The 16,964-nt window shown below is 44.1% G+C and overlaps 2 protein-coding genes across 3 annotated transcripts in view; both read right to left on the reverse strand.

The window, feature by feature from the left end:
* rnf10 (ring finger protein 10) overlaps positions 1–6,889 on the reverse strand; it is a 12,336-nt gene extending 5,447 nt beyond the window's left edge. Inside the window, exons 1-8 of one of the 2 annotated variants that reach the window (XM_031570799.2) lie at positions 6,353–6,889; positions 4,359–4,546; positions 3,530–3,735; positions 2,779–2,869; positions 2,290–2,474; positions 1,806–1,942; positions 1,390–1,547; positions 880–1,011 (exon numbers count right to left, since the gene is read on the reverse strand). In XM_031570799.2, the coding sequence (XP_031426659.1) occupies positions 880–1,011; positions 1,390–1,547; positions 1,806–1,942; positions 2,290–2,474; positions 2,779–2,869; positions 3,530–3,735; positions 4,359–4,546; positions 6,353–6,509 (1,254 nt within the window). In that variant the 5' untranslated portion in view covers positions 6,510–6,889. The remainder of the gene's footprint in view (positions 1–879; positions 1,012–1,389; positions 1,548–1,805; positions 1,943–2,289; positions 2,475–2,778; positions 2,870–3,529; positions 3,736–4,358; positions 4,547–6,352) is intronic. The other variant, XM_031570798.2, reaches the window with a different exon arrangement.
* A 791-nt stretch (positions 6,890–7,680) lies between these two features.
* LOC105894694 (ribonuclease P/MRP protein subunit POP5) lies at positions 7,681–9,795 on the reverse strand. The gene is made up of 5 exons (XM_012821239.2): positions 9,683–9,795; positions 9,441–9,583; positions 8,939–9,088; positions 8,640–8,723; positions 7,681–8,256 (listed from the first exon to the last, which is right to left on the reverse strand). The coding sequence occupies exons 1-5, from the start codon at positions 9,700–9,702 to the stop codon at positions 8,150–8,152; spliced, it is 504 nt and encodes a 167-aa protein (XP_012676693.1). The 5' UTR covers positions 9,703–9,795; the 3' UTR covers positions 7,681–8,149.
* Positions 9,796–16,964: the final 7,169 nt, after the last annotated feature.

Raw genomic sequence — 16,964 nt, forward strand, 5'->3', positions numbered from 1 at the left:
TAGCATGATACCATTATTTCTTATCTTCCATCTTGGTCATTATAAGAGGTAGCACAGGCTGAGTGTTGATTTTTTTCACACTGGACAGTAAGGGCTATCTAGATGTGCCATCATTTGATATTTTACTTGTTTAGATATTACGCGTTTTATATTAATCTCGATATTCAGGGAAGATCCTTTTTGCATGTATTAAATTAAGATTTGGGATATTTTTCAGAAATGTATAGGCAAGACAGACAGTCTTCCGGTTATGTCAGAAACATGATGGTGGGAGACCACGCCGTAGCAATTTGGAAAAAAATATGTATATGTAAAAGAGTATATACCATGCTGACACTGACCTTTGCTGTAGTTTCAAAACCAGATTACTCCACCATACTTCGTTGTACACATTAGCATCATCTGAAAGGGTGAATCCTGCTGTTCATTTTGAAAGGTTTCCCTTTGAGGCTACAAACATTTTGCGACTTATTCAGTTATGACGCAGAGGCGTGAAAATGGCTAAGGGAATGTCAAATGATTGCAACTTCATTGAATTTGACGCGTTTTCAAAACACGATTGCCCCTAACTGCTTTGTTCCACACGCAAGTTCTTAGTGCGGTGGCGAAGTCTAAAGTCCACTTGTTGCACAGACTAGTAAGTAGCATCATTGGAAAGGGCTAGTCCTGACGTCGATTTGGACATGCGATTCACGACGAGGAGAGATCAGTGCTTTGTGAGATACGCAACCAAGAGTAAGGTGTGTGAACTTCCAACACATTTGGATACAAATCTGATAGAGTTAACGAACAGTGTTTGCATCATTTTCTAACACCAAAGCTCCTGAAGACCTGCCGAGCAGAGTTTTATCAATCGGAGGATATTCTGTTGGAACCCACCTTGGTGCTGGAGTGTGTGACCACGGGTACCACAGGAGAGGGGGGGTCAGACAGGGAGAGCCTCTGCAGGTCCAGTGCCTCCACACCGCCCCCATCCTGAGAGGTCCGCTTCAGCAGGAAATCTTCTTGCTCCTGCAGACACGCACATACAGACAGAACACAAATAGAAACTTAGACTCACAGCTAAAAGGCTTCAACTGCAACTGGTGCTGATGTTTGAGATATCCCAGCACACATATATCAATATCAGGCCCTATATCAGCCAGCTCATGTCTCAATACATATTGCCATGTGTGAAGCATACTTGTGTGCATTTGTGTGGCTGTGATTGCAAAACCATGCACGCGTGTGTGTGGTTGTCATGGTGTAAGTGTGTCGCATGAGTGCGTGTGGATGTGTGTGTACCTGCAACTAGTGCAGGGGGCTGTAGATGAAGCAGGTCTGTGGGCCGTGCTCCTCCAGGCTGAGCTGTGCGCGTGTGTGTGTGCGTGTGTGTGTGTGTGTGTGTACCTGTAGCTGGTGTAGAGCACTCTGGATGAAGCAGGACTGTGGGTCGTGCTCCTCCAGGCTGAACTGGATCATCAGCACCTCCTTCTCCTCCTGCAGCAGCCCCAACACCTGCTTCTCAGATGCCAGCAGCAGCTTCGAGTACATGCCCAGATGCCCATCTGTAAACACACACGAGGTTATTTTACCTCTTCACTATTTATTTTGCCTTATCTGATTCCGATAACTGTTGAAGGACATTTTTTTGCAATTAAGCTTTATCCAGCTAGAAATGCATTGTCCTGGAGAGCGCCTTGTATTGTAAGCATTCACTCAGACTGACCTTACAGGTAACACATTTAAAAGGTCCTTTTAAAGGTCCAATTATGCATGCGCGCACCCGCCCACCAATACACTTCTTCCCACCCACCCACACGTACCTCCAAAGCGTATGGGCTCCTCCACCTTGACCCACTGGGAGCTGGGCAGCGCCATCAGTGACCCCTTCTCCCTCCTCATCAGGCGCATGGTGATCTGGTCTCCCGCCACATACTGACGGGTCTCCATGGCAACCACACTGCAGCAGGTAAAGGGAGGGTGGGGGTGAAGGAGTTAGACACACATTTCAAGGGTCAGTAGCCTGAAGCATCGTAACATTATTAGCTTCATTAGCAAGTAGCATCATTACCAATTAACTTTGAGTGGAGTTAAATCTTCCATAGAATAATATTACTGTAACAGCTACCTATTATCTAGCATACACCTCCCAACATAAGTTGTATTTATAAACAGTATGTCACAGGAGGACACAGAACCACTCATAAAAAGGTACAGAATGTAGAGACTACAAAAAGGGCATAAAAGCAGCAACAGCAGGACTTTGTGCGGTGCTATGACACAATGCCATGAGGTGTGGGTACTGACCTCTTGAGGTCGAGCCCGTTCACGGCCTCGTAGCAGATGGGGCACTTGGACCAGCTCTTGTCGCCGAGGGAGAGGTAGTGCAGCATGCAGGGCCAGCAGAAGATGTGGCCGCAGCGAGTGATCTGCGCCGCCACCGGAGGGTACAGGCAGATGGGGCAGGAGGGCACCTCGTGGCTGTAGATCCTCTGTAGGGGGAGAGGAGAGAGAGACAGAGAGGTCAGGTGAAAGGCACCTCATGACATGTTCTGCTTTGAACAAAAAAGGACACCCGAGAGAGTGTGTGTGTGTGTGTGTGTGTGTGTGTAAGAAAAACAGAAAGAGCGAGAGGGACAGTGTTTTAAGTGACTGGTCCCTCATGACTGGAGATGCTCTGCAGGGGGGTGTGTGTGTGTGTGTGAAAGTAAGAGTGTGTGAAAGTAAGAGCGTGTGAAACAAAGACAGAGAAACAGAGGCAATGTGAAAGGGATGTGTGAGATCCGCTGGCCTCACCACTTGTTGCACACAGTCCCAGTTGACCAGAGTGTCTGGGTCAGTGAAGTGGGCTGTGTAGTCCTGATCATCCATCACCACAAACTGGCAACTGCAACAAAGGGAACAAGGAAATTCAGACATTTCGTATCCACAGCACAACCATGAGAACAGCTGCAATGAGAACACATGCAGTACTAATGTTAGACATCTATACCCCAAAAAGCTGCAGGTAGAGCAGTAGCTTAGCTAACCTGAACAGTGTTAAATGGATGGAGAACTTCACGCCACAGGTTGGGCCAAATTAATGAATAAAAAATTAAACATTCAATAATTAGACCCAACCTGTGGCGTGAAGTTCTTGCACTTGTAGGTTCTAAGTTTTGAAAAGTTGACAATGAAAATGTCTGAAGACCCTGCTTTGATATAATTATGGTTCATTTTATCCACCCATTTAAATTTTCCATGACTCCAGGATTTTTTCCACGATTCCCATGGCTGTGAAAACTAAAATCATTTAAATGCCAAACAATGCAAAAATCATAAAACCTGGTCCTGATGCACTGATCTAGTATAGGAAACCCCTCCCCCCACACCAAGTATAACGGGACGTTACAAGAGTAATATGTAACCAGAGTCCTGAACACTTTTTCTGACCATTAACTACATCCTGCAAGCGTTTTTCACAGAATTTCCACTCCAGTCCTGGGGATTGAAGGCCCAATTCCGCACCCACCCCCACTCAGGACAGGGCCGTGGCTGGCGCACTCACTTGGCCTGCAGGAAGAGCTCCTTGTTGAAGGGCTTGTGCTTGTGGCCCCACTTGTTGCGGCGTCCCCAGCAGGTGTGGCCATCGCCGCCACCACCGTTCGGGCCGCCTCGCGGCTCAAACGTGAAGTTGAGCAGGTGATTCAGGCTTATCTTTCTGGGTCCAGTGAATTGAGCCGGGCTGAACTCGGCCCGGCGGCTCTCTGCTACCTGATAATGAGAGGACGGAGAGCAAGGTCAGGTGGGGAGTCTGTAGAAGGGGTCAATTCAAATGGATTTTGGACAAAAGTATTGTACACCCATCATTTGGCTGGATGACACTTTGATCGGGGTGCACAATTCAGTCTGTGACACTGGTCGGACATTAATATGCCATCTTGTAACTTTTGTAATTATTTTCAGCAACTTTTAAAGGTTCAGTTCATGACACTACCGAAAAGCTCAACAGCCAATAAGATTGCACCCCTCCCTTCTGTGCTACATGTTGATTGGCTAGAAAAGTGTATGCCTCAGTCTGAGCAAACTTTGTCTGTTCCCCCACTTACAGAGCCAGGACTGCGCAACACCACCAGGGTTTTGGAGCGCACACACTGGATGCACAGCCCGAAAACTGAATTTCTTTTGATTTGGCGAAAAGTGTTATAGATTAGAATAAAGAACTGCACTTTTAATGCAGTGACTCCTTATTAGCTGGAGTCACAGATGGCAAGACACCACTCGGCCATCAACCTACAATGGGTTCAGTAGGCGTTCATAGTGTCTTATACTAGTGAAAGTCAGTTTGTAGAGAACGTTTCCTTTCAACCGATGACTGTCAGTGGAAAACACCTCACCTCTTCTCTTCTCCCACCGCCCATGAGCCCATACTGTCGGTCACCCCCACCCCTCTGGGGGGGTCTCTTGTCGAAATTCTTGCTTTTCTGTGGAGTGGTGCGGCGAGGGCCTGGGAAGCTCTCCGCCTTGGGGAAAGCAGGCTCCCGCTTACGGTTGTAGCGCTTGGAGCCTCCATTATTCTTGCCGTCTGAAATAGAGGCAGAGAGAAGACCATCGTGACTTGCCCGGTTTGTTATGAAAATAGCCTGGTTTATTCCTTTAACCTTCTGAGAATGAAAACAAATCAGAGAATTGTTGTGTAATATTTGAAAAACAATCAAAACAAATAACCGATTCCTTACATAATAAAGAGTAACACCACACACACACAAACATGCATCTATACCAGTTTTATACCAAAAGCTTAATGTTCAGTATCATTTTTATTCCAGACCTCTGGCGACCCAATAGTAGGCATGTGGACAAGACCGATAAAGTAGTTCACTACACTAGTAGTGTATTTGGCTACCTTGCACCTTTGAACCAAAAACAGCACTGAACTAAGGCTCATGTGATCAAGCTCTCAGATGGAGGCCTACTACACTTATCAGCATTGCACAGGGACCGACCTCTTCTGCCCTCACTCGCACACCACGTGTGGACACACACACAGACAAGCACAGAACCGAGAGAGTCTGATAAACAAGGGGATGCAAGATGGTGGAATACTCTTCCTTTAGGGGTTCACATTTAAATGTTGTAGTCTTCCTTCTTGGCTTAGCCATTTAAGAACATCTGTAGATATCATTAGCCTGCTTTGTCTTTCAGTTGACAGCCAAAGCCAAATCAAATCAAAATACAAATCATGGAATATCAATGAAGTCATCACCAATATAAAATCGTTATGGTCTTTAGAATTATGCAACAACTTGAACAAAAAAATAAGGCTAAATTATGATGTCCAGGTGTATGGGTGCATTTGGGTAGGTGTCTGAAACAAACAGGCCTACTATGTACTATTCTGACAAAAGTAGATTATTTGATAGCACAATAAACTACACATTTCCTGAAGCTTTAGTTTGTTTATAGCACTGTACTGGAATGAATCACCTCAAGAGACCCTTTTCAATTCACAAGGCTATATTCACCCAACCTCAAGCGTACACTGGCGTAGACCTGCACCAATGACTAGGCTGACTTTCTACAGTGTGAGTGCAAAGTTCTGACGAGGCCTATCCCATGCACGTTGCTTTGGGAGGCCAAGTCACGTTGTAGGGCGCTGTGTTGTGCCGATAACTTCTGCTGGGTCTGCTACTGGTTCTAATTGTGGCCAATTAAATGCTACCGTTTTCAGACATTTCAAGCAACTACGACGTCCCCTGGGTTCCATCCAAAACAAAGAATTGACCACAGCTGTCACGAGACATATGAGCACGCTGAAGCAACTGCTTTACACTAACCTTAATACCTAGCTAACATCAAGTCGGAACATCAATTCGCGTTGAACAAATTATACTTTCTGTTGACGTTAAATTCCCCTGTAAATATATACAAAAAATGATGTATCCTGTATATACTGAATATTAACGCAGGACGTATGCTTGCCAGCTGGAAAGCGTATCGTTCACGTTACCACCACGTTTATCAGTTAGCTAGCTAGCTTCGTAAAAAGCTGCGTTAAGTGAGGCAGGCTCAATTTTAACACAATAAGCAAGGACAACAACGATAAAATGTAAGGAAGTAAGAAAACACGCCTAATTCTTATCAGGCTACTAAAGTTAGCTCAATATCTAACGTTAAAATTGCTCTCTGTACCTGGTGGATGGCTAGCTTTCTACCTACGTCATACCGATTAGACAAACAAAACCATGCAAGTCAGTGGGCCTTCTCTATCTCTATAAACAGGCATTAGCACCCAGCCATTCTGAAACAAACATAACGCCCATACGTAATCTTAATCGAGGGACAATGGCGATGTCAACCAGGTTAAAAAAACAGCTATGTAAGTAATCACCTGTTTTAGGTTTAGAATCTCCAGGAGCTGGGCCCGTAGAACTCGAGCGGGGCGGGACCTTGTTGTTGCCGTTGCAGTTTGGATTTTTCTCCATGTTGTTCTTGAGAGAGGATTTGAGGCCGAGCTCGGGGGAGAGAGCGTCCGAGCTCTCTAGCATTAAACGGAACAAAAGGAGAGGTGAGCGGGTTGTTACAAGTGCGGGTCAGGCGACGAAGGCCCTGGATCATTTCTGTCAGACACGGAGACTCCATTACGGTGACATCTTGACAGCAAACCAACAGAGAAAAATAAGAGACACAGTTCAGGCGTCTCAGTAAAGAAAGCTAATACAATAAGAGAACGAGTGCTCAAAAAAGCGGGGCCCGGACCCCGGGTATTGCAGCTATTTCCTTGTCGTGGGAAAAGCTGAGCCTCTGAAAGGCGATAGCCGCTTCCCAAGCGTGGAAAACGGGCAAATATGTGGGTTTATCTCCCCAAATTCCGCTCACAAGAACGAAGTCGGACTTATGGCGACGGGTCGCCAAACAGGAACCGCAACGACCCGGATGACGGGTTTATATAAATTCTGACTGACGCAATGGTTTATGGGAAGTGTGGTATTAATGGCGAAAAACTGACCTAAAACAATCTGATACTTCAGTCTTTTAATCATCCAGCAGTGTATTCACTGGTACATGAATCTACACAAATTCACTAGCAGGCAACTGTGTCAACTGAATAAGGCTACATATAACAGGTTTATGTTGACTCCACACCAGTGAGACAGATTTAGCAACCTTGTTGACTGGTTATGGTTGCACATTTGTCCCAAAAATAGCACAGCATAATCTGACCAGTGCATTTTGCTTCAGGGTGGTGTTTCAGACATGGTGCATTCACGTAGTAAAAATAAGTCTATAGGGAGACAGATCAATCTTACCTACTATCCCAATATTACGGGAAAACAACCAATTTCCAATGTTGTGAAATAAACATTACAAAGCACATCTCTGTGTTGATTTATGTGTCCATAAAAGTACCTTCACAGAACTTGTCTTGTTTAACAGCTCGGGGCATCATAAGATAAGCATTCCTGAGATATTCCCATGGTTTTTCTTTTCCTCGTCTTAAAGATGTGTCGGTAAAACATGAGAACACTTCTAACAGTTATCAGCTTCACTTTAAAAATATCCTGAATTTTGTGAGAATTACACAATTTCTAACAAGAAGTTTCCTCAGTGACATTTTGTTTTGTCCTGGTGCCTAAACAGGGTGAATGGGTGGTTCAAGAAACACTGCAAGAGTTTGTGTGATGGTCTGGGACAACAAACAAATAATGAAGGCCACAATTTACACAGACTAACAATTTTATTTGCACACTGCAGATACAGCATCTCACTCACCCATCCCATTGCGTACCACAAGTTACCCAACCTTTGGTTAAATCTCAAATGAAATGGATATAAAAAGGAAACATTAGTCAAATGAGTGAATCTAGTTGGAAAGGCACAACATATGCTATTAATGTAGTAGTTGGACTTTGGATCATATGAAATACTGAAAATTCACTTGAAGTTATACTTCTTCCATGGGCATTGAAGATTGCATACACCAAGGCAGTAAACGGCGACTCACATTCCTGATGAACAAAATCAGTGAAATTCACTTTGTTTCTAAAGTCTTACAGCATACCCAGCTTCTGAAACATCAGGATGTCATAATGGCCAGCCCATTCCACTGTGGCACCAGGAGGAAGGTTCAGGGACATCAATGCCAACATCCCTCTTATGCTACCAGCACTCAGCACATCAGATATGGTCACTCATCTTCCCAATCATCTTCCTCCACCTCCTCCTCTTCTTCAACGTCTCGCTCTTTTTCAAGAGAGCAGCTTAGCACTGCCCTCCGCACCTCATCTCTTTCAGCTATGAGTGGGAAAAGGATGACAAGAGCATGTCAAGTCTGGCAAAGACTGAGTAATGAACTTTGGATAAGTGGTACCCTAATCTTGCAGAGTCAGACCACCCTCCCCCAACCATTGGGGAATTTACCCTAAATGTGGCAGTTTGGCATGTTTATAGCAAATCAAAGGCATTGTAAAGGCGGAGCTCAAATATTAATATCAAACATCAATCGTATAAGCAGTGCTAGGTAAGACAGGTTTGTGGGTGAATTTCTCTCTGGAAGATTTTGGCAAAAACAATAGCAAAATTTCAACACATTTTCCCCAATATGTGCACTTGTATCAAAGTGTCCAAGTCATAGCAGGTCACCTGAGACTAGTCTTCCCCCCGAATACCACACTTACCTTCATTCTTACAGTGAGGTAGCATTCTGTGGAGCTGTTGAGTGCTGTACTTCACCAGAAACTTCTGGCACGTTCGGATAGTTCCTGCAAAAATGGAAGGTAAACAAACTGAAGTTGGATAATCTCCCTTGTACGTCGCTTTGGACAAAAGCGTCTGCTAAATGACTAAATGTATAAAATCACACAACTTCATGAGGCAGTGTCGTGTCTGCATTTTTAACACAAACACAAGCATAAACCCTCGATAATAATTTCTAAAATTGGTGAAAGATGGCTGTTGACTGGCCACAGCCCCTCACCTCCAACATGAAGACAGCTGATGAGACACTGCACTTTCTGGCCTCGGTTCTCTAGACAGCTGATGAAAGGCAATGCAGACCAGAGGATCCGATAGTGGCTCTTTCTACAGCGTATCAGGATAATGCCTGTGTGGGCATTCACGTACTTCACTGCATGGGAAGAAAAGGGAAAGACACTATTTATAAAAGTAGTCAGCATAGTTTCAAACCATTGCCATTTACCAAGGCAACTTGGAGCTTGTATACTAGGTGATTAAGATCAATTCCTGAATCCAATTAGCCAAAAATATTAACATTAACGCGACTGTGATTTAAATGAGTATACACATCTACCAGCCATCAATGCTAGGACATATTTATGAAATTACATGATGTAAACGGCGCACTTGACCAAGCCACGAATGGCAAAAACAAAACATGCACAGCTAGGTAGCTAGTTATGCAGATCTGATGTTGCATGACCTTATACCACATTTGAGGGCCACTTGGCAGCAGTTCGTACCTGCGAAGCTCAGAATGAGCAATGCTGCGCCGTAGTCTCCGTGTGACCGAGCCACCGCAGTTTTCACGGCGTGAAAGATTGCTCTCTCCTCCAGTAGCAACAAGCTGCTTCGATCCTCCACACATACTTCACATAGCAGATACCTACAGCATGCGGGATACACATTATAATGCATGCATGACATGTATGTAAACGACAACATTAGGGTAAATATCGCCGATAAAGTTCGACAAAAACCTCACCTTGATTTAAATCTCACCATTTTGGCCACACATGTGTTGTAGATCCCGTGCCCCTGGTGGAACTGTGTCGCAGAACAAGTACGCACAACTTCCTGCTTTCCTGAGAACCAATGGGATAACAGTAAAGAGTGCATGGTATTCTTCGGTGGAATCAAAACACTAAACTAGTTTAACATCACTGAATGAAATACATTAAATCTTTCTGACTTTTGTTATGATGAAAAAATCATAACAAATCAAATCACTAGCAATGGGTAGCCTACATGCAACATGGCAACTGGGCCCTCTATCTGTAAAATATCATGATGTGTTTATCAGTATTCACTGAAATGTATTAGGTCAATTTTTTTTGTTGGTTTGTTTGTATAACTTTTCCCCCTATGTATTTTTTTTAAACCGACCGAGTACATTAATCTCATGGACTAAGCAGAGCCGTCATAAGGGACTTTGGCTGAAGTCCCCTACCTATACCAGGAGATGGCGCAAATGTGACTCGTTTTAGGTGGGCAGCAATTTTAACTTCTTAAACTAATTGCCAGTTATAAAAAAAATGATCTGTTATGATCTGGTCGTTTTCAGTTTACAATTGAGCAATGTGCGACTTAAAGATATATTATCCTAGATTAATTTCTGATACAGATATCCTCGAGGCAGTGCGTCGGTCAGATCTAATCACATCCTCTAAATTTGAGTGTGGTCGCTCCTCCCATCCTATAAGTGGAGGGACAGTTGTTGCTCCCGGGTCAGTAGCCCACCTTGCCAAGAGAGATACAAAGCCGGCAGCATTGAAGTTGCCTATGGCAGCCATCACTCTTACAACTATATGGAACCGTTCATTTTACTACACCATCCCTGATAGGCAATTCGCTGGTAAAGTGTAGTTTCAAACTGTAGATTACGCAATTAAACAAACAGGCTGTCTTGAGCAACACACAAGGATTTGGATTTCTTCTCTCGCAAATTGAGGTTGACCGGGATGTGGAGTTACATTCTCACCTGTGCGCTCGTCTTGGCCAAAGATGCAGTTGCGCTTAGCAAGGTAGGTAACCCACTATACTGTGATATTTTACGTTACTAGATGTGCCGACGACCAAATTAAATAAATTAGTTTTGACTAATTAGCTGACAAATTAAAATTGATTTCATGTTTTTGTTATGTGGCTTTATTTGTGTTTTGGTCGTGTTGTACCTGTGGGCACGTGCCATACTTTGCGCGTGGATGGAATACATCCATTGAGCGTCTTTGCTAGCGCTGTGAGAAGAAAGCCAAATGATTTGCATCGTGTGCACTCGTGTGTATCGGACCAGTGTAAGTTTTCATTCACTTCTGTTGTATCAACCAATGTGATCTTGAACAGGATGTGTGTTTGGCAAGAGGCGAGCGCAGTATGCGCACGGGCACAATTGTTGTAGTGTATTCCCAGTACACTAACGTTTCTTTTGGAAAAATATCAACACAATATTTCATTACATGACTGAATGCAAGTAAAACGATACCTGTCATTTTGAGACATTATGAAATGTTATAATGGCGTAGTCAAGACACTAGTGTGACCTATCTAACCAATTATCCTTGGTTGACGCAGATGTTTGCACACTGAGAGAACTTTTAAACCTCTGACAAAAATGTTCTTCATTACTTTAGGAGGAAGTAAATGGATTCGTGTATAGATTCATTTAAAAGTAAATGCAGTTAATAAAAGGGATTGACCATCATATTAACCAGTTCATGTATAACTGGGAAGAGTGTCTTTCCAATAGAAAATACAGGGGGTGTTGTATAATTTCAGAACACATGAAGAGTTATACGGTTCTGAGGTGTTTAGCATAGGGATTCCATTCTCTCTGGGATGGTGTGTGTTATCAGGGACTGATGGAGCATTTCATGAAACTGTGAAAATCTTGCTGACATCACTTAAACTTCGGAAGTTAGTTTTGGACTACAGTTGCAAGTGCTCCTCTGAACCACTTTTTCCTCAAGGCTGTGAGTCATTGAATTTCAGTCTATGGTCACCACATCCATGAAACAAGATAGAGAATAAGGGTCTGTTCCTTTAGTTATCCCTGACTGTTCTGGTTCACACTGGAAGCACACATACACCACAGAAGAGCACATCAGTGTGTGTGTGTGTGTGTGTGTGTGTGTGTGTGTGTGTGTGTGTGTGTGTGTGTGTGTGTGTGTGTGTGTGTGTGTGTGTGTGTGTGTGTGTGTGTGTGTGTGTGTGTGTGTGTGTGTGAGAGAGAGAGACAGAGACAGAGACAGAGACAGAGACAGAGACAGAGACAGAGACAGAGACAGAGAGAGAGAGAGAGAGAGACAGACAGAGAGAGAGACAGACAGAGACAGAGACAGAGACAGAGAGAGAGAGAGAGACAGAGACAGAGAGAGAGATGATGTGAGGAGTGATGAAAGGGCAGCTGAAATGAAAGAGATCAGAATGTCTGCCGACACGCTTCTCATGTGTGGAACACTGGTCTGTCTCACCACCTGTTCCATCAGGAAGACTGATATGGGGAGTATGAGTATGATAGACTGCTGGAATTGTGTCAGCACAGCATTTGCTTTCAGTTAGAGGTCAAATATGTCAGTGAGATGGCAGGCAATCTTCAGGAAAGTAAATCAGGAGCCACTGTGAGTGAGTCACTATTTTCTCTGATGTTTCGGCACACATGAAATGGAGATGTTTCCCCCAGTAATGCTTTTGAATGAAATAATTTAAACTCAAATGATCTGAATGAAGCTAAAGATTGTTTTGATCAATTATATGGATGGGATCTCAAGGCATTACTTTGTGAACACTCACTAGTTGGCTGCACAGACACCACAAAACTTTCAGGACACTTTATGTTTTAACAGTTTGAAATCTCTACCCAGCAGTTATATATTCTGCAGAGGTCACCATTACTGGTCAGAAACCCCACTAAGCCCTACATATTTAATGTGGCTTTACAAATCTGTTTGCTACACTAGCACTGTTGTGTTGAATTACCAAACAAATTCAGCTCTCGCTACCCCAGATCTCCAGAGAGGGGGTCAACAAACACACACTTATATGCACACACACACACACACACACACACACACACACACACACAAATACACACACACACACACACACACACACACACACACAAACACAAAGCAGTGCTGTGGATTTCCATATTGCTTCCATCACAGCGCCTACACACCACTGATGTTTCTGGTGTGGGTGGCCCCCTGCCCGGTGCTGCCTTGAGGGTGCACAGCCATTGGGGGTAAGCACAACCTCTGCTTTGCTTACACAGCTGTGGGATTCAAGCACAACCCCCCCCCTGTTGTCTCTCGAAGAGCGGAATCACTCCACCCTGCGCAGAGAGCATAATCCCTGATTTGCTGCGTGGCCCCAGCGCTCACCCCCTGTGCCCCTCGCGCTGTAACCGATAGCCGCAAGGGTCGCCCACGCCGACGGTGTTATGGGATGCGATGACTCACACGGCGCTTGTTTGAATACAAGCGCCAGACGATAGGGGTTATCCAAGCGTCGGCCATGCGTGTTCCGATGCCAGAACGTTTGAGCAAGCTGTGCCCCGTGCTGAATTGCAATAAAATAAAAGGGGGTAGAGCTCAGAAGTGCTGTTATTTTATGTTATGAAAACAATGTCGTATGGGTGAAAGCATCGGTGGGGAATTTCGCAAGCGCTTTTGTGAGTACAATGGGTATTGTGGAGGAAGCCTAACTGTCCCCCTAGACCAGCACAGAGGAGAGCAGCCTCAGAGGCCAAGGACACAAACATGTACCCCTTTCAAAAAGCCTCTACGTGACGAGTCTGGCTTGTGAGAGCGGCATTTTAACATTTAACTAGCCGTGTAAAAACTACCCAACCCATTCCTATTTATTTTAGTGACCCTGCAAAATGATTACACAGGCAGTGAACCGGACACACCACACACTACTTAGAGTTGCAACAGCGCCCCGGGTAAGAAACGGCGCAGAAGCAAAGTTCTGTGGCAGTGTGCCCAGCATCCTTCCCCTCACCACCCAGGAGTGCCATGCCTGTAAGGACCCCAGTCTCAAGCCTGTAAGGAGCCCAGTCTCAAGCCTGCAGGGGCCGTGCCGTGTCCCCTCACAGACAGGGACGTTAGGCTGAGAGGATGTTAGTCCCGAGGAGGGCGGAGAGAACAGAGGGATGAGACGGCGTGGGAACAGACGGGTGCACCTGCCTCGTGTTTTGGTTGTAAACAACCTCAGGAATCCAGTGAAGGAGAGGTCACAGGGAGGTCGGGGGAGGGGGGGGGGAGAGAAAGAGAGAGAAAGAGAAAGAGAGAGAGAGAGAAGGTGATAAGGTGTCTGAAGGTGATAACATTTTAATGCTGGGGTGAGTGAGCTTGCATGACTGGCTGGTTTTTGAATACTACTAATAATGTGTGATATAATCTGTGTATCTCCATAGTAAATCATGATACAGTGATTTTGACTGTGACACACACCATCCCCATGTACTCGTGATGCTGCACCAATGAGATGCAACACTATGGAGAGCTCTAAGTCTTTTCTTTTCAGTCGCTTGCACAGCCGTAGATGGGACAAATAGTGAACAGTGAGCAGAAAACCACAAGGGTTTCTTCAAGACACAACTAATCAAATTCTCTTTTGAGGGTACACCATGTTATCCTCTTTGCATGTGTGGGTGTGGTTTTAAAATTAAGTCAGGCTTCAAATTGGATCTGTATAAATATTGCTTAGTCTACCCCACTCACCATCATAACAGAATCTGGTCTAAGGACCATAAAAGGAGACTTAAGTGTGTTAACTGTGCCTCTGTTGGACATTTAATATAAACAAGAACTTTCCATGAATCCTCTTCAATGACAGATGGGTTTTCTATATAAGTTTATAATCTGTCTTGGTCATACAGTTATACACAAGAAAACGTTAAATTAAGCTGCCTCCCCCTCCCTCCCTCACACACACACACACACACACACACACACACACACACACACACACACACACACAAACAGCAGTTCTGGACAGGGTTAAGCCATCTCCTTGACCAATATACACTACATGCATTCTGAGAGGGACTTCCCAAACTAATATTCATGGTGATAATGGCGTAAACCTTATGCGTATGTGCTCAGTCTACAGCCGTATGTAACTGATTACACAGTATAACTGTTGTAAGTACCGTCATCAATTGCCTTCCCATAATGTCAGATAAGGCCCCATCTAGGCCCCTCTCAGAGAAACAAGTTAGTCTCACTCAGACACCGATAGGATGTTGCCACCCAGATATGTAGGCACGCTATTATTATTAGTCACATTAGTCATTATTAGTATTATTTTTAACACCTCTAACATGCAATGGGACAATTGGGTACAGTGCAAGATACAGGCAGTAAGATTACAATGACTCCGATGATCACCCTTATTAGTCTACTGTGATTAACTAAAGGTATGGATACCAAGTAGCCAGCTTGTGCCTGTCTTTAGTGTCCCCTCTCTTCTGATGTGGATCTGGTACGTGGGCTTTGAGGGGACACACACACAGTTCAAAGGGAACTCCGGTGATGCATAAACAGTCCCAGTTGGAATGTGTGTGTGTGCCCCAAAATCAACAAGTACCCTCGAAGCTTGTCCCTGGCTAATTGACACTCAGGACCTAATGCGCTTCCTTGTGGGACCTGTGGGACAGCTCTCTCAGGGCTGCGGGTGAGGAGAAGAGGGTTAATTATTCCAGAGAGCCTCCCCCGGCCCTCTGAGTCTAGAGTGAAGGATCGCACTGGAAACAGAGAGGCAGCTCCGTTGCAAATGGAGTCCCATGCTGTTACATTAAAAAAGCATGAATATTTCAGGGGACGGTGAACGTTGTCGATTGTTTACTCTAACCTCCAGCTCTCCACGTCATTGCTGATTAGCATGCAGGCTGCACAGCTTGAAAAGGTCTCATGAATTTTTAAAAGTTCCTTTTTTTTCTTTTTTTCAACAGTGACTGTCCAGTTGCCGCCACAACTAAAGAACTGAAACAATTTTTGTACACAGTGCGAATAATCTGTTTGTCTCTGTGCCTTTCATATGAAGAATAAAATAACTGGCGTGTACGTCTATGTAAAGGATATGGATATGCCAAACCTGCAGACTTCAATCACTCTTTCAAGGACATAGAACCAACACAGAAATACAGATTGTTGGGGAATAACTACCAGGAAGAACTGTTTGGTCGTCAGCTCAGTAGTAAAGAGTAACAACAGGAGAAGAAACTAACCCCAGATTGGGACATTCAAAGATCTAGAGTAAAAAAACAAGAAATACTCAAATGATAAAAGATAAACGAGGAAGAATCTGAAGTATTCCCTTTTTTAAAACATTCAGCGCTAAATTCTGCATAAGTAAACTTTCCTAGTAGGACAAGCCAGTGGAATCACACTTTGTTTTATGTGGTTGGACAATATTATAAAGTAGTGCTATTATTTTGCTTGTTATTGCTTTGTTTTGTTTTTGAATGGTGATTTGAAGTATGAGTGTAACATGGCCTCCCATACTCCTCCATTAGATCTCATGCTGAGGTCTGGGTGTAGAGGGTGAGTTGAGCGCCCCCACCATGTTGGCCTCCCTGAGGACCGGTTCTATTTACTGCAACAGATCTCAGTGATAAAATAGTCTTACTTTTCAGCTCAATAAAGACCCTATTGTCAGATTTCATAAAGGCATTAATGGTGACTTTGTGTTGTGTGTGTGTGTGTGTGTGTGTGAGAGAGAGAGAGTGCACCAAAATGTTAAGAAAGAGGGCTTATTCTGTTTTTTCAAAGGACTTGAATGGTGAGTTTGTTAACTGCCAAATGCTGCATACATTTGTAAAAAAGCCATAAAACATGATGGACAATACTTTTAAAAATGCATTACGTCCTACATATGTGCTTTAATGGATTCCGCTTGAGTCATATGAGTTATTATGGGGACAAGATCAGAACAAGCTGTGTGGGACAAATGGCCAGCAGGATGTTGGGTTAAGCCTTATTGGCATAAAGGTGTGACCTCTTGATCCCGACCAGTTTCAAATGGGTGTAGGTTTACTGACCTGGGATCAGTGGTTGCCTTTATTTAAGAGAATCGGAGCCCGAGTTTTAACCTAAATAGAAATTGATGAAAGTCATGCTGTATCTCATTGGAGATACATAGACACAAGCAGAAGCAGGTCCCTTGTAGTAACATCTTTTTGAACAAGATCCTGAAGAACATGGAAACATTGTGCACATCTATGATGGTGCTTGCAAATAGTAATTCATCATTTCACTTCAACA

The sequence above is a fragment of the Clupea harengus genome, chromosome 7, assembly GCF_900700415.2.
Source record: "Clupea harengus chromosome 7, Ch_v2.0.2, whole genome shotgun sequence".
Classification (NCBI taxonomy): domain Eukaryota; kingdom Metazoa; phylum Chordata; class Actinopteri; order Clupeiformes; family Clupeidae; genus Clupea; species Clupea harengus.

Coding starts and splice junctions, on each gene's coding strand:
- LOC105894694 (XM_012821239.2), bottom strand. CDS start 9,702: ATGGTGAGATTTAAATCAAG. Junction 9,584..9,682: donor ATGGTGAGATTTAAATCAAG/GTGAGGTTTTTG, acceptor CGCATGCTGTAG/GTATCTGCTATGTGAAGTAT. Junction 8,724..8,938: donor CAGCTGTCTTCATGTTGGAG/GTGAGGGGCTGT, acceptor CCATTTTTGCAG/GAACTATCCGAACGTGCCAG.